This window comes from Bidens hawaiensis, unplaced genomic scaffold, assembly GCF_021521415.1.
Source record: "Bidens hawaiensis isolate Kalapana, Puna unplaced genomic scaffold, B.hawaiensis_p1.1 tig00031101_1, whole genome shotgun sequence".
Classification (NCBI taxonomy): domain Eukaryota; kingdom Viridiplantae; phylum Streptophyta; class Magnoliopsida; order Asterales; family Asteraceae; genus Bidens; species Bidens hawaiensis.
The window spans coordinates 218537-240918 of NW_027495209.1; the positions used below are offsets into that span (position 1 = coordinate 218537).

At 35.6% G+C, this 22382-nt stretch overlaps 1 protein-coding gene across 1 annotated transcript; it reads right to left on the minus strand.

Annotated features, from left to right (window-relative positions):
- Positions 1-315: 315 nt before the first annotated feature.
- LOC143581554 (uncharacterized) lies at positions 316-7702 on the minus strand. The gene is made up of 11 exons (XM_077064316.1): positions 7661-7702; positions 7487-7582; positions 7227-7391; positions 6336-6460; positions 4142-4263; positions 3983-4065; positions 3725-3868; positions 1753-1935; positions 787-881; positions 604-701; positions 316-529 (listed from the first exon to the last, which is right to left on the minus strand). The coding sequence occupies exons 1-11, from the start codon at positions 7700-7702 to the stop codon at positions 441-443; spliced, it is 1242 nt and encodes a 413-aa protein (XP_076920431.1). The 3' UTR covers positions 316-440.
- Between the last annotated feature and the right edge of the window lie 14680 nt (positions 7703-22382).

The following is a 22382-nucleotide window of genomic DNA, read 5'->3' on the forward strand; positions in this document are numbered from 1 at the left end:
TTCTTGACTTTTGTTGACCATACACGAAACCAGTTTCTAAAAATACCCGATTTGTGCATATGTAAACACGCTACTAGCATTACCAAATGCTCTGCTACGAAGAAAGCTCTTCCGAATACGAAAAATGCAGAAGTGGGGAAGCCGGAAGTGACTAAAGAAGTCGCAGGAAGAAAGTAGATGGACAACTACCCACATCAAACACAGGCTCCAAGCTTCAGCCGATGATGCCCATCACACAAAAGATAAAAAAATGAAAATACGCTTTAAAGGATTAAATTTTGTTTCATACACCAACCCACTTTTGCCAAAAGAAATAAACAAATACGACTTGTAACTTTTTTGTTAACCCTTTCAAATTAAACTCCTTAACACAACCACAGTAGCATGCATTCATCATACAAGATCGCAATTATATAATAATTTTGTGGGCGTTACAGGGTCTAACAACAATATTTGGGGCGTAGCTGTCGAAGAATCTCAGGTGCAGCTTCGTTGTTACTAAACACATCATCCCAAATTCTTTGGAGATCTATTCAACATAAACAACTGTCATTATGAATCTATCTATGATGTCTTGCAGAATCATCAAAAGTCAAAACATACCTGATTTGTCTGCAGGTGAAAGGCACATGATGATTGTATTGAATCTCGACACCTTGGGCAAGTTTTCTAAGTATCTGACCGCCAGCTCTGTTTCATCACTGTCGAATATCAACAAAACAAGGTTTCAGTTTACTCAACTAAATATCTTCAACACTTACTAAGTAGATAATTCAATTTACTTACCTGAAAAAGGTGGCAACACATCTAATGATATCAATTAATTGCGATGCTGACAAGGCATTTTTAAAGATCTGTGGTAATGCATCAGGATTCATGACCTGTTGGGTGAGACAATAAAACAAACAAGTTAACGTGTAATCAAAAATAGGATGATGAAGTATGAACTATGAAAAATGCATTAAAAACTTTTTATGGCATATTCTTACAATAATATCATATTTTTTTATAAAAAGATATAGCATGTTCTATGCATAATGGAATAAATAATTAAGCCTGTAAACAATGTTCAGTAAACAATATGTGAATCTACCTATAAACGAAAGAACATGAGCAAAAAAAATTTGTTCATATAGGTAAATGAACAAACATGAATACATGTCTCATTTGTTCATTTTTGTTCATGAATGTTAATTTACGATCTTTCATTTAAATTTGTTTATGTTCGTTCATTTACATTCATGAATGTTAACTAGTTTAAGTTGGTTGGTTTACGTTCGTAAATATATTTATTTAAAATGTTTGTCCCATTACAAATTACTCTAATTTTGATAACTTTTTAGGCCCAAACATTGTTTTTCACATTACTTTTAACTAGTTTGAGCTCATTTATGTTTGTTCATTTGTGTTCAGTTATATCCGCTAACTTACATTCATGAACAGTTCATTTATACTGTTAACAAGCGAACGAGCATATTCATTTCCTTGACGAACGAATACGAACAAAAAAACCGTGTTCGTTTAACTGTTTGTGTTAGTTCAGTTCATCTACAAGCCTATTATAGATGCACTTTCAGTAAGTTTCAACTTGTTTTCCTTTAATCCAATCCTTAAAAACTTAATCCATTTGAACCATTAAAATCACATCATAAGCGAGTTTGTAAACTTTAAAAGAATAAAATCATGATTCTAGCTTACATAATTAACATTTGTAGTATTCGAATTTCGAACAATAAAAGCCCAAATTTATACCTTTAAGAAACAAGCCTGTAAAGTACGATCGCCAAAAAATCCTCGCCAAGAAGCTTCAAACTGATAAGCTGAAGTCGAAGGAACAATATTTTTTGCCGCTTCAGCAGTTGCAAGAGACGCTGCACGGGCAGCAAGCTGTTGAACTGAATCTTTTGAAATTTTCTTGCCAGCATTCTTACTAATCTGAAAAGATTTAAAAAACTAGATTAGTGCTTATATAATGTAGTTTTGTAGTCATCTCTTATATAGTGACTATTTATAAAATTTTTAGAAAAAAAAAAGATTCATGCATGTCAACCCCGACCCAGCCTGCAATATTTTGAGCTGTACTAAAAATTACCCGATCTGAAATTTTGAACCGTTACTAACCACCTGATTATTGCACCCTCTACTTCTATATGATGTTGTATTTCCAATAAAATGTTGCATTTAATATAGGATGAAGCAAGTATTATATGCAGAAGTGCAGGAATACGCGTCTCCACGCATAAAGAAAGTGTTAGATATTTTAAAAAGCAGTTACAAATGTCTATATATAAATTGCAGTAAACATCTAAAGACTTTAAATTGAAAATGATATTTCTTCAATATTTGATAGTGTCCAGCTGTAAATTCACTTAGGGCAGTTAGGTTCTTTAATTATTTGTAGCCGTCCATATAACAAGGGTTGGGGATCAGAAGTTACATTGGATATCTTTTAATATTGTATTCGTAAGGTGGTAATCATCACCATCATTCATATAAAGGTTAACTTGGGCAACTAAATTGTATATGGGTTCACTTGTGTCACATAAATTAGTCAACGGGCCAAAATGGGTCGCCTTCAATTAGTCAGCAGGTAAAATTGGGTAGCCTTAAATTAGTCGACAAGTCAAAATGGGTAACTATTATAAAACTTCTTAATTTAAAAGAAAAAAGGTCCAAATGGGTTGAGCCATCCGTGACCACTGTCTGTCTTCACCTACTTGTCGCCTCCACCACAGCCACGACACTCCAACTCTATCATTGCCACCGCCATGGGCACACCCACCACTTACCACCTTCCCCACCGGGATGGACTGGGTTGTGGCTGGCGCCTAGAAAAGGGTGGGGGTGTGGTAAAACACTTATAACCCGGAGATGGGGGTGAGTGGGTACTTTTTTCCTAAAACGGCCCATTCTAATCGTGGGGTGTGGTGGGTGGAGCTGGTTACTTTTTTTTTCTAAAACGATTCAATTTAACCCGATTCCAGTTTGAGAAAACCTGTTTTGGCCTCAACCAAATTAATAGTTTTTCGAGATGGCCGGAACTCATTTTGCTTAGAACCCGTATTAACCCAAATTCATTTTGCTTAAACCCCTCTGACCCAAACTTGTTCTAACCCGTAACCTGAACCTGCCTGACCTGCCCAGTTTTCCAGGACTACTATTCAAGTTTATCGAGTCCACTAAAACAGAACCTACTTATCTACTTCTTGAAAGTAGGCAATTGGAGCTACAAATGTCTCTCAAAAGCAACAGACCTTTGTATTCGATTTATTTTAAATCAAGAATCAGTTTGGTACCTGTCTACATACTTATCCACATGTTTATGCATTATGACCAACCCTACAAGACTTTTATAACATTTAGGTGGTGTTTGCAGTGTCAAATTATTTTTGCAATTAAAAGTCACTTAGCAATCATGTCTGATGACTGATCTTTTTATTCTTAATGTTGTCTGTTCCTTTCTCTTTGGCAACCTATTACCCAACACGCTCAACCAACCTATTACAATCAACTGAAACAAAGAATATATAAAGGAAAAAATCACGATATTGCCTTTGAATTTCACCACTTTTCCCTCGTCATTTTACGAGATATTATAAACTGACACACACATACATATACTATACACAGACAAACATGCATACATGCCACATGTGCATGCATGGATATAACAGGAGCATGTGCAACAAGCAAATAGATATGAAGTCGAGTATTATCAGCTTACCTCTGGGCTCTCTGTTTTAGTTATAGCAACTCTTGTGGTTTCAGAAATTTTTGGTGCAGATTTTGTACCATTATCTAACTTCAAATCTTTAGGCCCCCCCTGTGCAGGTCCTTTCAATGTTGCAGATGCCCTCTTAAGAAGTTCCTGGAAATTTTAACATGTTATTTATGCAAAACATGTTAAGGTGGAACCTAAAAGCAAATGCACACAATTTTAAGAACATTAATTAAAAAAAAACAAAAGAACCAAGACATGTACCTTGTCATACAAGGATTTGGCCTCCGCATACTGCTTTTTTATCTCTTGGTTATTTGGCTCCAACCTCATAGCAAAATCTGCATCTGCAGTTAGCCAAAACTCAATGTGTATTCTTTTCTGTGGAGTGATGCATAATAACTACTAAGATATAAAAGATACCTTCCTTGGAATCTTTAAGTTTACCAAGTTCTTTTCTAGCTGTTGAACGTCTTGAGTATGCTTTAATGTACCGATCATCTAAATTTAAAGCTTCCGTGCAATCATCTTCAGCTTCCTGAAATCTAGTGAATTGCAAATAATTAGACAATATATATATATATGTGTGTGTGTGTGTGTGTGTTGTGAAATTTACAAATGAAATTAGCGTGTAATTACATAATTACTCTACATGTATATATAATTACTCTACTTGATTCTCACGATTAGCACGTTAATATCATTTGTACGTTAACTTTCCCCTATATAGGGTGAGAATCCTAAGAGAACTTTTTGAAACTGAGAACTTTGAAAACCATTTTGGGCCACAAAAAAACATCTTAAAAAATATTAAAAAAAATTAAAAAACGGAAACTTAAAAAAGTAAAAAGACCAAAAAATTTTATTTTTCATCCCGGTTTCATAAAATAAACCCCTAATTATACACATGTGTATATTTTTATTTAATCTCGATTTACATAATATACACATATGTACATTATCATTTATCTTAATTATACATATGTGTATAAAGAATAACATGTATAAAATTAAAAAATAAGCATTATACATATATGTATAATTTGATATTTTTTTATGAAATTGGGATAAAAATAAATTTTTTGGTTTTTTTACTTTTTTTACTATTTTTATTTTCGCGTATTTAGTTTTTTTTTTTATTTTTGTTAATTTTCTTGAAAAGAGTTTTTTTGTGGTCCAAAATGGTTCTTAAAGTTCTCAATTTCAAAATTGTTCTCACATGATCCAAATCCATATATATATATATATATATTATTTTTTTACATGTAAAATGAAGAGTTCCCCAATTCCCCACTTTTTTTGAGTACCCTCTTGAACCTACTCCTACATATATATATATATATATATAATTCCCCACTTTTTTTAGTACCCACTAGATCCTACCCCTACATATATATATATATATGTATATATATATGTATGTATACATATGTATGTATGTATACATATATATATATGTATACATATATATATATATGTATACATACATACATATGTATACATACATATATATATACATATATATATATGTAGGGGTAGGATCTAGAGAGAACTCCTCTTAAAGAGAGAACTAGAGAACTAGTAAAGAATTATTTTTAACTATTTTTAAAAAAAAATATTTTGTGATTTTTTTTCTTTCCTCGTTCTAATAAGATGATATTGATACCAAAAAAAAAGAAAACTTGGTGTAGTACTGTAGTCATATGTGCACTAATGCCTATTGCATATATACAATAGTGTTTTATTGCATATAATACAACACAATTGCATTATCCAATACACACTATTGAATATATGCAAATACGACACTAATAATTGTATGCAAAAAACATTATCGCATATATGTAAATACAACACTAATGCACATATGCACTATATCGATTTTTTTTAATTTTTGTATATAATATAACACTATTGCAAATAAACAATAAAAACAACTATATATATATGCTATTCAACACTATTTCAAATATCAAAATGCACACTATTGCACATATGCATTATAAAAAAAGTCGGTGTATTGCATATATGCATTACTCGTTAATTTTTTTTTTTTTTTTTATTTTTTTTTTGTGGTGAAGAATAACAACATATAAGAAGGATGAAAGAAAAAAAAATTTAAAAATATTTTTTTTAATTAAATTAAAAATACTTCATTATTAGTTCTCTAGTTCTCTCCATAAAATGGAGTTCTCACATGATCCTCTTATATATATAGGGAGGGTTATCCTAAAAACAAGTAGTTTCTAGAAAGGCTAGGAACAAATCATAGTCATTGGATCATGTTAATCAATGGTTGAGATTTAAAATTACAAAAAACCGACATAGTTTCCTAGAATTACTATTTCACCATTGTAACCGACATAGTTTCCTAGAATTGTTCTTTCACAATAGGTTGTAATGCCACATGTCAAAAGTCTATTGGTTCTTATCATTCCTAGGAAACTCCTTATTTTTATTTGAACATTTTTCTATATCCATCGTTTGGAGGTTTTCAGTTATACAGATGATATGCAAATATGATGCATGTACTTCCATTATCATGTGTACTTTAGATGAATAACAAATTACTTTTTAAAATTAAACACCAGAGTAAAACTTTTTATAAAAAACATGCCTCTTGAGTTTAAGATATGCCATTGCCCTGTTTGCATATGCTACTGCAGTTGGTGAAAGAGCAAGACTCCTGGAATAACACTCAACTGCTTCTTTATATTTTCTCTGCTTAAAGAACTCATTACCCTGTGAAATGGCACAAAGATAAAGTGAAAAAGCAAAAGAAAATAACAAAATACCATGGACTATACTGATATATGCAGTTACAGTCATTCACTGTTAAGTGCATGTGTGCGAAGTGACGAAGTCGGTTCAGTTAAGTTATGGAGGGTATACTATAACCATACCCGAGCTTCAATTATGGAGGATTGCTTAATCATAACCATAACCAATGGTCAATTAAGCATGGGTCGGTTATGTGCCAGTTTGGCTAAGTATGCTTAATTGTCCAATGTATTCTTTTTGCTTTGTTCTAGCTGAAAATGGTTCGATTATTGTATTCCAAGCTTCATTATGCAGGTTCCAAGCTCAGTTATAGATAGTTGCGGCACGGATTCAAGTGTTCAAAGCTGAAAATGGTCGTATAAAAGCGGGAAATAGAGATGTAAAAGATAGAAAATCAAAAACATACAAGGTTCGTATCGGTTCAGTTTGGTTCAGTTTCGGTTAAAGTCGGTTCAAGAAGACACGTCAACCATAAGTCTGTAACCATAACCGAATGGTCAGTTAATCAGATACACTTAACCATAACTAATTTGTTTTGTCGGTTATGATTAGTTTCGGTTAACAGTTTGGTTTTCAGTGATGGCTCGGTTTTATCTCACCCCTTCATTGTTATGTAAAATATAAAAGATAATAAATCACAAACATACTCTTGCCTAGGGGCAAGAAATGACATAAAAAAAAAATAAATAATAATAATAATAATAATAATAGAAACTATATTCCATACCAACTCTTTCTCTGAATTAGCATCTACAGCACTAGTGTCATCTGCCATGAAACCACTGGACAACGGAGCATCATATTTTTTCAGGTAACTATCTTGTCTAGAAACACTTGGGTGGTTTCCAGATATAGATTTAGCCGTGTTTCTTGTATCAACAGCTCCAATTTTCTGAGATGTGTAATATTCAAATATACTTGCAAAACATAGATACTAACTGACTACCAAATAATATATGTATATATATGAAAGTGTTTCCAGGTTACCGTTGTTTTGTGGATGTGAGGCTGTGATTTGAGCTTCTTGTCTTTGAGTGAAAATTGTTCCCAATCGTGCAAGTTATTCAAAAATCCTTCGAAATCCTAGCAACACACACACACAGAGAATATATGCAAATTACAGACATCATATACGTTTAGTAAAACAATAAGTGAAGATACCAGCGGCTGATCGCGGTCGTGCTTGCTCGGAACCCTAGCCATCTGCACTTCTCCACGCTTCTCGTCTGGTATGTTTCTTTACAATCTTCTCTCTCTCTCTTTTTTCTTTAATTAATTGCCTTTTTATAACAAGAAAATGTAATTATTATAACTACATTTACAACTTTTAAGACCAAAGTGATCCAATCAAAACCCGACATGTAGGCGATGACATGGCCTTGGATCAAGCCCTAGAAGGTGTAGTGGTCCAGGTGATCCGGTGAATTTTTTTTTTTTTTTGTATACACACAATTATAAATTAAAATACTTCATTAAAACAATTCGTTAAATTGTATCTCGAGCTTCACCAATCTCGCTTCTCCGGTTTTCTTCCCCTTACCTTTGTGGGATTGTTCTACGGGTTTAGCCGGCTCCGGTTGTGTGTTGATTTTTGAGACAACCACCAATTTTCAGGTCAATATTCGTACATGCCTAAACATACTTACATTTTATGAGTTTCTATTTGTCTTAAATTGCATTAACTAATTTATATAAAGTCTAGTGAATCCATACATACGGTTATCATACGTTGTGAAATTTTAGAAATTACTACTACACATATGCAAGTTAACCCGACGAACCCGAACATTGGTACCAATTTTTATAAACCAAAGCAGTGTGCAATAGTCCAACATATAAGCCTTATACTGTAGACTCAAATACAAGAACTTAAAGATTCATGACGATATAATTTTAAGACAAGACTTTGTATTAAATTATCATGTTTAAACGAGGGTGTAGATATAACATACGAGTATTATTAAACTACTAGTACATGTAAACTAACAATTCTAATCCTAGATGAATAAGATACAATTACACCATAAACCGAATAATTGTTTGTGAGCTAAATATTATGTGTATATTAATAGTATATTAAGAAGTTGATAAATATATATATATATATATAGACCATATGCTAGACAATATCTTGGCCGAACCACATGGAGACACCCCACCTTTCATACTTGTTTTGTGTAGTTAACATATTGCTTCATCAAGTTGACTAAATAAACATGTGACTTTATAAACTACTCTAACTAGAACTAAACCACACTTATAATGAAACAAAACTAATTCCCAAACCCCCACCCCATGTCCCTGGAATAACACATCAAAAGGGGACCCCCTCCCTTGCTTTCACTCTCCATTTTCCCATAAAAGTTGTTAGGAGACATGTTCCTGTTAGTGCAACACTTCTTCAATATATCTAACACAATCTTACAATTGGAAGTAACACAATATCTCTCTCACTTCCCTTGGAACCAATCCCAAACACCACCATCCTATCCACATTCATTATCACCTTTTATGCAAGTATCTTTCATGAAACAAGTTTAAATCTACAAGAACCTCAAGCCTACAAGTGTTAGAGATGATGATTCAAGTAAAAGGAAGCTAGAGTGGTGCTAGGAGCTCAAGATTTCTTCTTTTCTTCTTATTATTTTTATTGTCTCCTCAATCCTTTACCTAAGTGAGCCTCTACACTCTAAATCTTTATTCTTTTATTATTATATATACAAGTCTTGAAATCTTGTATAATGAACCACCCAAAGTATTTGACTAAAAGATGAATGAACACAAACTAGTAACTAAAACCTTATTTTCTCTAAACAAACATCTTCTCTAAATTATGGCATATTAAAATGTTTATATAGAAGATATATTTAATACAAGTCTTTTATACGATTGGTTAGTAAAAGAGTAACATTTTTGGTAAACCATGAAATACTATTAAAGATCTAAGCATGACTTGTTTTGAACTAACAAAAGTGGTGTGTTCATTTTTTTTAAATATGAGAAAATAACCAACTTATGTTATTTATGGTGTGTAAACAAATTTATAATAACAAGGACTAACCAAGGAACATGAGTAAAACCAAGATCTACAAAGAAACATGTATAAGAAAATCGAGAACTATGGACAAAAACAAAACCAAGAACCCGAGACTCGTAATCACCACATAAAAGTTGTTAAGGAATCATCATCATCATCATCATCGTACTCAGTATATCTCACCAATAGCAAAGCTATGGTAGGGTCTGAGGAGGGTAAGATGTAGACAGCCTTACCTCAACCCCATAGTGATAGAGAGGCTGCTTCAGGTGAGACTCCCGGCTCGATAGTAGTTTTGCATCAAGCCTTGGACATAAGACACATAACACACAATCATCGGGACACCGGCTGATTGGTGCATGTACCGTTGTCTTTCGGCTATCAACACCACCACATGATGCCTGATTAACCTTCCGCCACTTTTAACGTTATTTTCACGAGATTAGTAAAATAACGTCAAAATTAGTGCAATTTTACTTTTGCCCAGCCAAGGGTTGACACATATTATTTTAAACATAATGTTAAACAAAGATTATAAACCATTAACCATAGGATAAACTGAATACACACCTAGGAAATGTGTAAAAGTGTCTCACAAGTACAAACTAGAGATAGACAGTTTTCTAGCAGTTTTAAAACTCGGATTCACGAGGTCATATCTCAGTCAATACTTAACCAAAAAGTATGATTCTTAAGTCTAAGGTATACTACTACGAGTCTAGTTTCCAAACCAGCCGGTTTAATGCGATTTGGACGAGTTTTGATACCCGAAACGGACTTTACAAAAATACGTGTCAAAACTGTCAGTTTGTTAACAGATTTGACTCTTACTCAAGAACCCATAACTCAGTCATATTAAGTCCAAATGACATGATTCCTTTTGCAAAAGAAACCTTTATGTATTAGGTTTAAAGTTTGTACTCACAAGTTTCATGAAAATAGGTTTAGGTCAGTCAAATAAAGGTTTTTCCACAAACTATCAAAAATATTCGTTGTACGACCCTTGTGTACTAATAAATGTGTTTGGACATCTTAAACACCTCCAAAAATTATGGATAATAGATATTTGGAAACCTAATACATGTGAGATTATGTGATAAAAGTTTCAAGTCAAAAGAAGGTCGTTTAATACTATAAAATACGGTAGCTTCGTACCCTAAAATATCTATAAAATCTGTGAAGAATCTGTGTACACATAAAATAATGAATACTAATTCTAAGTCATCTAAACCCAATATGAAGCATACACGAGAACTTATGGACTAATAATAACGTAAATAGTATATATTACCTTATATATATTTATCCAAAACTTAAATGCACGATAAACCACATAAACAAATCACCAACGGTATATTGGGATATACATCAACAATACACACATACACCATCGAGTCTAACATGTTGGGTGGACTTTATACAAGATCAACTTGTATGTTGATATTGTACTATGAGATTCTAAGTAACCGTAACTGATAAGGTCACGGTTAGGAGAAGTCTCACGCTTGTTTTCGATATTCGCTAACTATTTCGCGCAGAAACTCAAACGTGAGTTTCACAGCCCCTTTACTTTATACTTTTATAAACTGGGGGAAAACATACAAATACTCGTTTTTATACGTTAATAAGAAACAATATCCGACCTTTATGTTTACATGAGTTATCGTTTGGATCCATAAAGTCCCCATATCGTTTATTTAGAACCATTAGCTATATTTTAGCCAGAGATTCTGTGAATAGTACTATTGGGTCTGACACCCCAGTCATGGTTAGTCGCTCTAACTGCCGATCCGTATGGTCGAATGATTGCAAATTGTCTACTCGTTGCTCGCGAGGTACGAGTGAGGGGCGAAACACCAGTGTCTTGGTTTGGTTATGCCTCATGTAGTTCATATTTATCGTATTCTTTGCTAGCTTACGATAAGTTAATCGTTACTTGTTTTTGCTTATCGTATACGTGGAAGCATTTTCATACTAAGAGGTTGTACAAACTTGTAAACGCTAAAACCTGTGAACTCACCTACATTACGTTGACATTTCAAAGTATGTTTTTCAGATACTTAAAGCACAATCACTCAGGTGGAAAGCGTCATAGGATAATATGCACACAAGTGTCGGATACACATTTTGGAGGATTTTACTTGTATAACCCATGTATTGGGTCATATGGACAAAATCTTAGAAACAATGTCTTTTAATAAATGTTTTGAGACTTAAAAATGTTGATTTTGGGATGTAAACTCTGAATTTTAACTATGTATCCAATTTGTGTGTTGTGTTTGCAATAATCATATGCTTTGACAACCACATTTGTCACCCCTCGCGATTCTGCCGAGGCGGGGTGTGACAGATTGGTATCAGAGCCATTGGTTATAGCGAACTTGGAGTCTAAATGAACCTGGTCTATAACTAAATGACTCTTCAAAAATGTTTTCGTAAATACGTGGCTTGTTAAAGCATTTTCAAAAAAAAAATCAAGTATCCTTTCGAAATTGTTTTCCGTTACTTGTGCTTAGTCGTTACACACATGTTGCATGTAGATTACCATGAAATGTTTTTACATCTACTCGTGCATACTTACTTATGGGTATAGTCGCATGCATCTTACCTTCATTATTTTGTACGGATATTGTTGCCGCAGCATGTCTTCTAGCTGTCACCCCATTGAGAACACGGATTCCGAGGATGAGCCGACTGAGTATCACTCCACCACTGATCCCTCTGAGCATCACTCGTCATCCGAGCAGTCCAAGCCCCACCCCATGACTGAGGATGAGGCAGAGCCTTCCGAAGATGATGAGCATGTCGATGCCTCTAATGCCTTTGATGACCCGATTGTCCCTGATATCCCTATTGACCCTGTTTTACCAGTTCACCCTGATGCCCATGTCGCCCCATTTTCCCCTGATTCCCCTATCGTCTCTGATGACTATGCCCATGAGCCGACTCACCGACCCCGACGACGAGTGCGTTTTCGCAGTCTTACCCCTCCTCCATTAGCTCCAGGGGAGCCAGCATACTATTACCACAAGAAAAGCGGAGGTCCTCTAAGGATTATGGCGCCCAATAAAACCACTCGACTTCCGGATAAGAGGAAGTTAGCCTCTTGTTCAGCAGATGAGGAGCCGCCTAGTAGGAGACGCCGTTATCGCACTCATCTCAGGACTATTCCATGGATGCCTCGCACACTTGCTCACTGGAGAGACTTGGATGGCATACCATCTACTTATGAGTGTGGGGAGTCTTCTCGTTCAGCCCCACCGCTACCCCTCACTGGGGAGCCGGTAGAGTTGACAGTCCCTACGTTGGTTGCTCGCACCAGCGCACACGAGGACCATTTAGATCGGTCATTTGACCACATTGGAAACTTGCGGCACTCGACATACCAGATGCAGCAGGACTATGGTCACGGGTTGAAGGCTATGGGGGATCGTGTGAGGAACTTACAGAGGGATATGAGGAGGTTGGAGAGTCAATGGGATTTTAACGAGCAGTTTGTTCATGTGCTTCGTCATAGGATCGCGACTACTGAAGAGCGTACTATGAGGACCGAGCTAGTAGCTAGGATCAGTGCAGCAGTTGCAGGACTTGCTGTTCTTTTCTGCATGTATTCCCGTTTTTATCAATAAACCTAGTACGGGCGGGTTGTGCCCGTAAGACTTTATGTAACTTAGAACTTAGTACTGATGTGGTCATATGAACCCACCTATTATGTATCCTATTTTGGAAACGATGTACTTTGTTGGATTGACTATGTATGCTATGGTTTATGATTATGTGATTGTAGTGTTTGATTATATTCTTTTGCACATGTGTTGACATTACCATTATATGTATGTCTTATTCTTTTTATCTTTTGTGATTATAAAGAAAACATGCCTCCTCGAAAGAAAGTAACACGACTGAACACTAGGGAAGACAACCTTATGAACAACGAGGACATTGAACAGCTTGTTGCTCAGCGTGTGGCTACGGCTATTGCACAACTTGAGGTGAACCGCACGTCAAATGGCGGAGGTTCAGGAAGTCGCGCTACCGGTGGTGGGCCTGAAGGTAAAGTAAATCAGAAACTCAAGCGTTAAGTGGAGAATTAACTGATCATGATTGCAACTTGTCTAAACTATTAGCCTTGGCAACGCAGATACTGGAACCAATCAAAAAGGGTGTTCCTATAAGACCTTTTTATCTTACCACCCTCGAACCTTTCGCGGCACTGAGGGTGCAATTGGATTGCTACGGTGGATTGAGAAAACTGAGTCAGTTCTAAAGATTAGCAACTGCCCTAACGCCGACATGGTTAAATATACCACAGGTACTCTTGAAGACAAAGCGCTAGCATGGTGGAACTCTCAAGTTAAAACTCTCGGATTGGATGTGGCATACCAGCTTTTGTGGGAACAACTAAAAACCATGATGCTCGAGGAGTACTGCCCCTGAAATGAGCTCCAAAAGTTGGAAGCCAAACTCTGGAGTTTGACAATGGTTGGTGATGATCTAGTTGGGTACAATGATTGCTTCAATGAACTTTCAACTCTTGTGCCCCACATGGTCACACCTGAAATCAAGAAGATTGAACTCTATCTCTGGGGTCTCGCACCTCAAATTCGTGGCATGGTGACTTCGTCAAATCCTACAACCAAGAAGAGTGCCATCACCCTGGCTAACAAGCTAAGAGATGACGCCGTGCGTGATGGACTTTTTGGTAAAAAGGAGTATGATAACAAATCTGGGGAAAAGAGGAAACATTTTGGTAAAATGAGTAACAAGTCTAAGAAACCGATCATAAGAAACAAGAAACTGTCGAGGCTTTTGTTGCTAATGTTGTGGAACCAAGGGTTTATGGTGGTACTCTCCCAAAGTGTAATCGGTGCCCTTACCATCACGTGGGGAGGTGCACGCAATGTGAGAAGTGCAAGAAGTTCGGTCATCAAGATACGACTTGTAGGGTCAATGTCACTGCAGATAAGAATGTTGATAGGGTCAAACAAGGATGTTATGAATGTGGAGACCCCAAGCACTTCAAGAAAAACTGCCCAAAGCTGAAAAATAACAACCAAGTTCGTGGTAGGGCATTTGTGATAGGAGCTGGTGACGCTCGCCAAAACCCTAATACTGTCATGGGTACGTTCCTAGTAAACAATCAATATGCCTCTATATTATTCGACACAGGTGCCGATTTGAGTTTTGTGTCAAAAGATTTTAAATATTTGCTTAATATTAAGGCACGAAAATTAAACCAACGCTATACAATTGAATTAGCTGATGGTAAGCTAATTGAAAGTGATGAGGTTGTCCAAGGGTGTAATTTATTTTTAGAAGGTCATTCGTTTAGCATAGACTTGTTACTCGTAGAACTCGGAAGTTTTGATATCATCGTTGGCATGGATTGGTTATCAAAGAACCATGCGGAGATTGTGTGTTTCGAGAAGATAATACGCATCCCATTCCCAAATGGAGAGGCCCTCTTGATTCATGGCGAGAAGAGTGGCACCAAGTTACAATTGATAAACTGCATGAAGGCCCGAAAGTTTTTACGCAAAGGATACCATGCATTTTTAGCACATGTTGTTGATAGGGAACCCAAGGAGCGACGAATTGAAGAAATACCTATCATTAGGGATTACCCTAAGGTCTTCCCCGAAGACTTACTAGGGTTACCGCCGCCAAGACAAGTTGAGTTCCGAATTGATTTGATGCCGGGAGCCGCACCAATCGCTCGATCTCCATATCGATTAGCACCATCAGAGTTGCAAGAACTATCCAACCAATTGAAAGAATTATTAGATACGGGTTTTATAAGACCGAGTTTCTCATCGTTGGGAGCTCTGGTCTTGTTCGTGAAGAAAAAAGATGGAACTTTTAGGATGTGTATCGATTATCGGGAATTAAATAAACTCACGATTAAGAACCGATATCCACTTCCTAGAATTGACGACTTATTTGATCAACTACAAGGTTCTAGTTTCTACTCAAAGATAGACCTACGGTCCGGATACCATCAATTGAGGATTCAGGAGGAAGACGTTCCCAAGACTGCATTCCGAACTCGTTACGGCCATTATGAATTCTTAGTCATGCCCTTTGGCTTGACAAATGCGCCTGCTGTTTTCATGGATCTCATGAATAGGGTTTGTAAGCCTTATTTAGACAAGTTTGTGATTGTGTTCATCGATGACATCCTCATATATTCACAAACTAAGGAGGAACATGAACAACATTTGAAACTAATCCTAGAATTACTCAAAAACGAAAAATTGTACGCCAAGTTCTCAAAGTGTGAATTCTGGATCCGAGAAGTCCAATTTCTCGGTCACGTAATCAATGAGAATGGCATACACGTGGATCCTGAAAAGATCGAGGCAATTAAAAATTGGGAAACACCAAAGACTCTAACCGAGGTGCGCCAGTTTTTAGGAATGGCTGGCTACTATCGTCGATTCATTGAGGATTTTTCCAAGATAGCCCAAGCATTAACTACTTTGACACAAAAGGATAAGAAATTCGATTGGGCGAAAAACAAGAATCTGCTTTCCAACTACTAAAACAAAAATTGTGCAGCGCACCGATTTTATCTCTTCCAGAAGGTACTGATAGTTTTGTCGTCTTCTGTGATGATCTCATCAAGGCTTGGGATGCGTGTTGATGGAAAAACATAAAGTAATCTCCTATGCCTCGAGACAATTAAAGGTGCACGAGAAAAATTACACGACTCATGATTTGGAATTGGGAGCCGTCGTATTTGCACTCAAGATTTGGCGAAACTATCTCTATGGTACAAGGTGTACTGTGTTTACGGATTACAAAAGCTTGCAGCACATATTTGATCAAAAAGAATTAAACATGCGACAACGTCGTTGGGTTGAATTGCTTAATGATTACGATTGTGAGATTCGTTATCATCCGGGTAAGGCAAACGTCGTGGCCGATGCCTTGAGCCGCAAAGAAAGAGTTAAGACACTTCGAGTTCGTGCATTGGGAATGACCATACATACGATCCTCACCATTCAAATTCGTAATGCACAACAAGAAGCGCTAAAAGCCGAAAACCTAAAAGGTGAAAACCTTCGAGGGATGGATAGGCAACTGGAACCTAAATCCGTTGAACTCTCTACTTTTCGAATAGAATTTGGGTACCACAAACTAGAGGATTACGTGAGCTAGTCTTAAACGAGGCTCACAAGTCTAAATATTCAATTCATCCTGGTTCCGACAAGATGTACAAAGATCTCAAGGAGTTTTATTAGTGGCTTAACATGAAAGGTGATATTGCCATCTACGTTGGGAAATGCCTAACATGTTCGAAGGTCAAGGCTGAATATCAGAAACCGTCCGGTCTCCTTCAACAGCCAGAAATACCGCAGTGGAAATGGGAGTAGATCTCTATGGATTTCATTACAAAACTACCGAAGATGAGAAACAATCATGACACCATTTGGGTAATAGTCGACCGCCTGACAAAATCTGCGCATTTTCTTCCAATTCAAGAAACTGACAAGACAGAGAAACCCGCGAGAATCTACATCAAAGAAGTTGTGTCTAAGCATGGTGTACCAACTTCCATCATCTCTGATAGAGACAGTCGTTTCACCTCAACGTTTTGGAAGTCGTTACAAAAGGCGTTGGGTACTCGATTAGATATGAGTACAGCCTAACACCCACAAACAGATGGTCAGAGTGAAAGAACCATACAAACCTTGGAAGATATGCTACGTGCTTGTGTGATGGACTTTGGTGGTAATTGGGATAATCATCTGCCACTAGCTGAATTCTCTTATAGTAACAGTTATCACACTAGCATTAAGGCTGCACCTTTTGAGGCACTTTATGGTAGAAAGTGTCGATCGCCACTTTGTTGGGCAAAAGTTGGCGAGAAATACATCACTGGTCCCGAGATCATTCAAGAGACAACTGATAGAATATTTAAAATCAGAGATCGTATTTAAGCTGCAAGGGATCGTCAGAAAAGTTATGCCGATAATAGACGTAAACCGTTAGAATTCGACGTCGGTGATAAAGTTCTTCTTAAAGTATCGCCTTGAAAAGGTGTTGCTAGGTTTGGCAAGCGTGGGAAGCTCAATCCTAGGTATATTGGACCATTTGAAATTTTAGACAGAATTGGTCCCGTTGCTTATAAATTAAAATTTCCGCAAGAACTTAGTGATATTCACGAAACATTTCACGTGTCTAATCTGAAAAAGCGTTTAGCCAATGAAACACTTAACATACCACCCGAAGAGATCAGGATTGACCACAAACTTCATTTTGTCGAAGAACCTATAAGCATTGAAGATTGGAAAATCCAGAAACTTAGGCGTAATCGTATTAAGCTGGTTAAAGTACGATGGAATTCAAAACGCGGTCCCGATTTCACTTGGGAACGTGAAGATCAAATGAAAGAAAAAGTACCCCTCTTTGTTCGAAAAGTCGCTATTTCCGGATGACATGAACCGAATTTCGGGACGAAATTCTTCTATCGTGGGGAGAATGTGACAACTGCCAATTTTCAGGTCAATATACGTACATGCCTAAACGCACTTACATTTTATGAGTTTATATTTGTCTTAAATTGCATTAACTAAGTCATATAAAGTCTAGTGAATCCATACATACGGTTATCATAAGTTGTGAAATTTTAGAAATTACTACTACACATATGCAAGTTAACCCGACAAACCCGAACATCGGTACCAATTTTTATAAACCAAAGCAGTGTGCAATAGTCCAACATATAAGCCTTATATTGTAGACTCAAATACAAGAACTTAAAGATTCATGACGATATAATTTTAAGACAGAACTTTGTAATAAATTATCATTTTTAAACGAGGGTGTAGATATAACATACGAGTATTATTAAACTACTAGTACATGTAAACTAAAAATTCTAATCCTAGATGAATAAGATACGATTACACCATAAACCGAATAATTGTTTGTGAGCTAAATATTATGCATATATTAAAAGTATATTAAGAAGTTGATATATATATATATATATATATATATAAACCATATGCTAGACAATATCTTGGCCGAACCACATGGAGACACCCCACCTTTCATACTTTTTTTTTGTGTAGTTAACATATTGCTTCATCAAGTTGACTAAATAAACATGTGATTTTATAAACTACTCTAACTAGAACTAAACCACACTTATAATGAAACAAAATAATTCCCAAACCCCCACCCATGTTCCTGGAATAACACATCAAAAGGGGACCCCCTCCCTTGCTTTCACTCTCCATTTTCCCATAAAAGTTGTAGGAGACATGTTCCTGTTATTGCAACATTTCTTCAATATATCTAACACAATCTTACAATTGGAAGTAACACAATATCTCTCTCACTTCCCTTGTTATTGCAACACTTCTTCAATATATCTAACACAATCTTACAATTGGAAGTAACACAATATCTCTCTCACTTCCCTTGGAACCGATCCCAAACACCACCATCCTATCCACATTCATTATCACCTTTTATGCAAGTATCTTTCAAGAAACAAGTTTAAATCTACAAGAACCTCAAGCCTACAAGTGTTAGAGATGATGATTCAAGTAAAAGGAAGCTAGAATGGTGCTAGGAGCTCAAGATTTCTTCTTTTCTTCTTATTATTTTTATTGTATCCTCTATCCTTTACCTAAGTAAGCCTCTACACTCTAATTCTTTATTCTTTTATTATTATATATACAAGTCTTGAAAGCTTGTATAATGAACCACCCAGAGTATTAGACTAAAAGATGAATGAACACAAACTAGTAAATAAAACCTTATTTCTCTAAACAAACATCTTCTCTAAATCAAGGCATGTTAAAATGTTTATATAGAAGATATATTTAATACAAGTCTTTCATACGATTTGTTATTAAAAGAGTAACATTTTTGGTAAACCATAAAATACTACTAAAGATCTAAGCATGACTTGTTTTGAATTAACAAAAGTGGTGTGTTCATTTTTTTTTAAATATGAGAAAATAACCAACTTATGTTATTTATGGTGTGTAAACAAAATTATAATAAAAAGGATTAACCAAGGAACATTGGTAAAACAAAGATCTACAAAGAAACATGTATAAGAAAATCGAGAACTATGGAAAAAAACAAAACCAAGAACCCGAGACTCGTAATCACCACATAAAATTTTTTAAGGATCTGGAACAAAAGGCCAATATTTTTTTAAACATAATGTTAAACAAAGATTATAAACCATTAACCATAGGATAAAGTGATTACACACCTAGGAAGTGTGTAAGAGTGTCCCACGAGTACAAACTAGAGATAGACAGTTTTCTGGCAGTTTTAAAACTCGGATTCACGAGGTCATATCTCAGTCAATAATTAACCAAAATGTATGATTCTTGAGTCTAAAATATACTACTACGAGTCTAGTTTCCAACCCAGCCGGTTTAATGCGATTTGGACGAGTTTTGATACCCTAAACGGACTTTACAAAAATACGTGTCAAAACTGTCAGTTTGTTAAAAGATTTGACTCTTACTCAAGAACCCATAACTCGGTCATATTAAGTCCAAATGACATGATTCCTTTTGTAAACGATACCTTTATGTATTAGGTTTAAAGTTTGTTCTCACAAGTTTCATGAAAATAGGTTTAGGTTAGTCAAATAAAGGTTTTTCCACAAACTATCAAAAATATTCGTTGTACGACCCTTGTGTACTAATATATGTGTTTGGACATCTTAAACACCTACAAAAATTATGGATAATAGTTTTTTGGAAACCTAATACATGTGAGATTGTGTGATAAAAGTTTCAAGTCAAAAGAAGGTCGTTTGATACTATAAACTATGGTAGCTTCGTACCCCAAAATATCTGTAGAATCTGTGAAGAACCTGTGTACACATAAAATAATGAATACTAATTCTAAGTCATCTAAATCCAATATGAAGCATACACGAGAACTTATGGACTAATAATAACGTGAATAGTATATATTACCTTATATATATTTATCCAAAACATAAATGCACGATAAACCACATAAACAAATCACCAACGGTTCATCGGGATATACATCAACAATACACACATACACCATCGAGTCTAACATGTTGGGTGGACTTTATACAAGATCAACTTGTATGTTGATATTGTACTATGAGATTCTAAGTAACCGTAACTGATTAGGTCACGGTTAGGAGAAATCTCACGCTTTTTTTCGATATTCGCTAACTATTTCGCGTAGAAACTCAAACGTGAGTTTCACGGCCCCTTTACTTTTAAACTTTTATAAACTGGGGGAAAAACATAAAAATACTCGTTTTTATACGTTAATAAGAAACAAGATCCGACCTTTATGTTTACATGAGTTATCGTTTGGATCCATAAAGTCCCCATATCGTTTATTTAGAACCATTAGCTATATTTTAGCTAGAGATTCTGTGAATAGTACTATTGGGTCTGACACCCACAGTCATGGTTAGTCGCTCTAACTGCCGATCCGTATGGTCGAATGATTGCACAGTGTCTACTCATTGCTCGTGAGGTACGAGTGAGGGGCGAAACACCTGTTTCTTGGTTTGGTTATGCCTCATGTAGTTCATATTTATCGTATTCTTTGCTAGCTTATGATAAGTCACTCGTTACTTGTTTTTGCTTATCGTATACGTGGAAGCATTTTCATACTAAGAGGTTTTACAAACTTGTAAACGCTAAAACCTGTGAACTCATCAACATTACGTTGACATTTTAAAGTATGTTTTTCAGGTACTTAAAGCACAATCACTCAGGTAGAAAGCGTCGTAGGATAACATGCACACAGGTGTCGGATACCCATTTTGGAGGATTTTACTTGTATAACCCATGTATTGGGTCATATGGGCAAAATCTTAGAAACAATGTCTTTTAATAAATGTTTTGAGACTTAAACGTTAATTTTTGGATGTAAACTCTGAATTTTAACTATGTATCCAATTTGTGTGTTTGTGTTTGCAATAATCATATGCTTTGACAACCACATTCGCCGCCCCTCACGATTCCGCCGAGGCGGGGTGTGACAGTTTTACCGTAACCTGAGCCCGACATGGTTTTTAATTTGAGCTACTTGAGAGATTTTTAAATTATTAGAGAGGTATATAGTGAGAATGGTGTGTTACTGTTATAAAATGGGGTAGTTATTTATAGTGGTTTGGAAAAAAAAGTTTTTTTTTTACATTTAATAGCCCAACGGCTATTTTTTTTAAAACAATTAGCCAACGGCTAGTTTTCGGCCCCACTGTCCCGGCCACCCCCCTCATTCGCGCCCCTTCTCACATGAAGGGTGTAGTTGTAACAACTCGGACTTTTTGAATTAATATTTTTATTAAAAACCCGACCCATTTCGATGTTCGAAAAATTTTATCGCTTTATCGAGTAATTAAAACTATTATATTATTATTTAACTAATTATATAAATCATATCTACAACTTTCACACTTTGGTAAAAATTATTCAAACTAAAACTATTACCTCTTTTTGTACCCATCTTCAATCTGCAGGGGCTGGATTGCAAATATTATTATTACTAACCTCTTAACCCATTTAACTCTATATCTGACCCAAACCCATACTCGTATAACGAAACCGTTTACCCATTTGTTTAGCTTGGACCACAATTCTCTCAACAAACTTAGAAATTGAATCCATATTATGATTTACATGATATATACTGCTTAACCGACATTGTAATTACGTTAATTAGATCAAAAATTAATTTGTTTTATGATTATATTAGGCCGACTGATGTGCTAAAAACAGTCAATTAAATATTAATTAAATTAAAAAAGTAATAAAAACTAGACCTAAGACTCAACTACACAAAACACCGGCAAGTGAACCGATCAAT

Coding starts and splice junctions, on each gene's coding strand:
- LOC143581554 (XM_077064316.1), bottom strand. CDS start 7,702: ATGGCTAGGGTTCCGAGCAAGCACGACCGCGATCAGCCGCTG. Junction 702..786: donor TGTGTTGCCACCTTTTTCAG/GTAAGTAAATTG, acceptor GATATTCGACAG/TGATGAAACAGAGCTGGCGG. Junction 530..603: donor TTCACCTGCAGACAAATCAG/GTATGTTTTGAC, acceptor TATGTTGAATAG/ATCTCCAAAGAATTTGGGAT.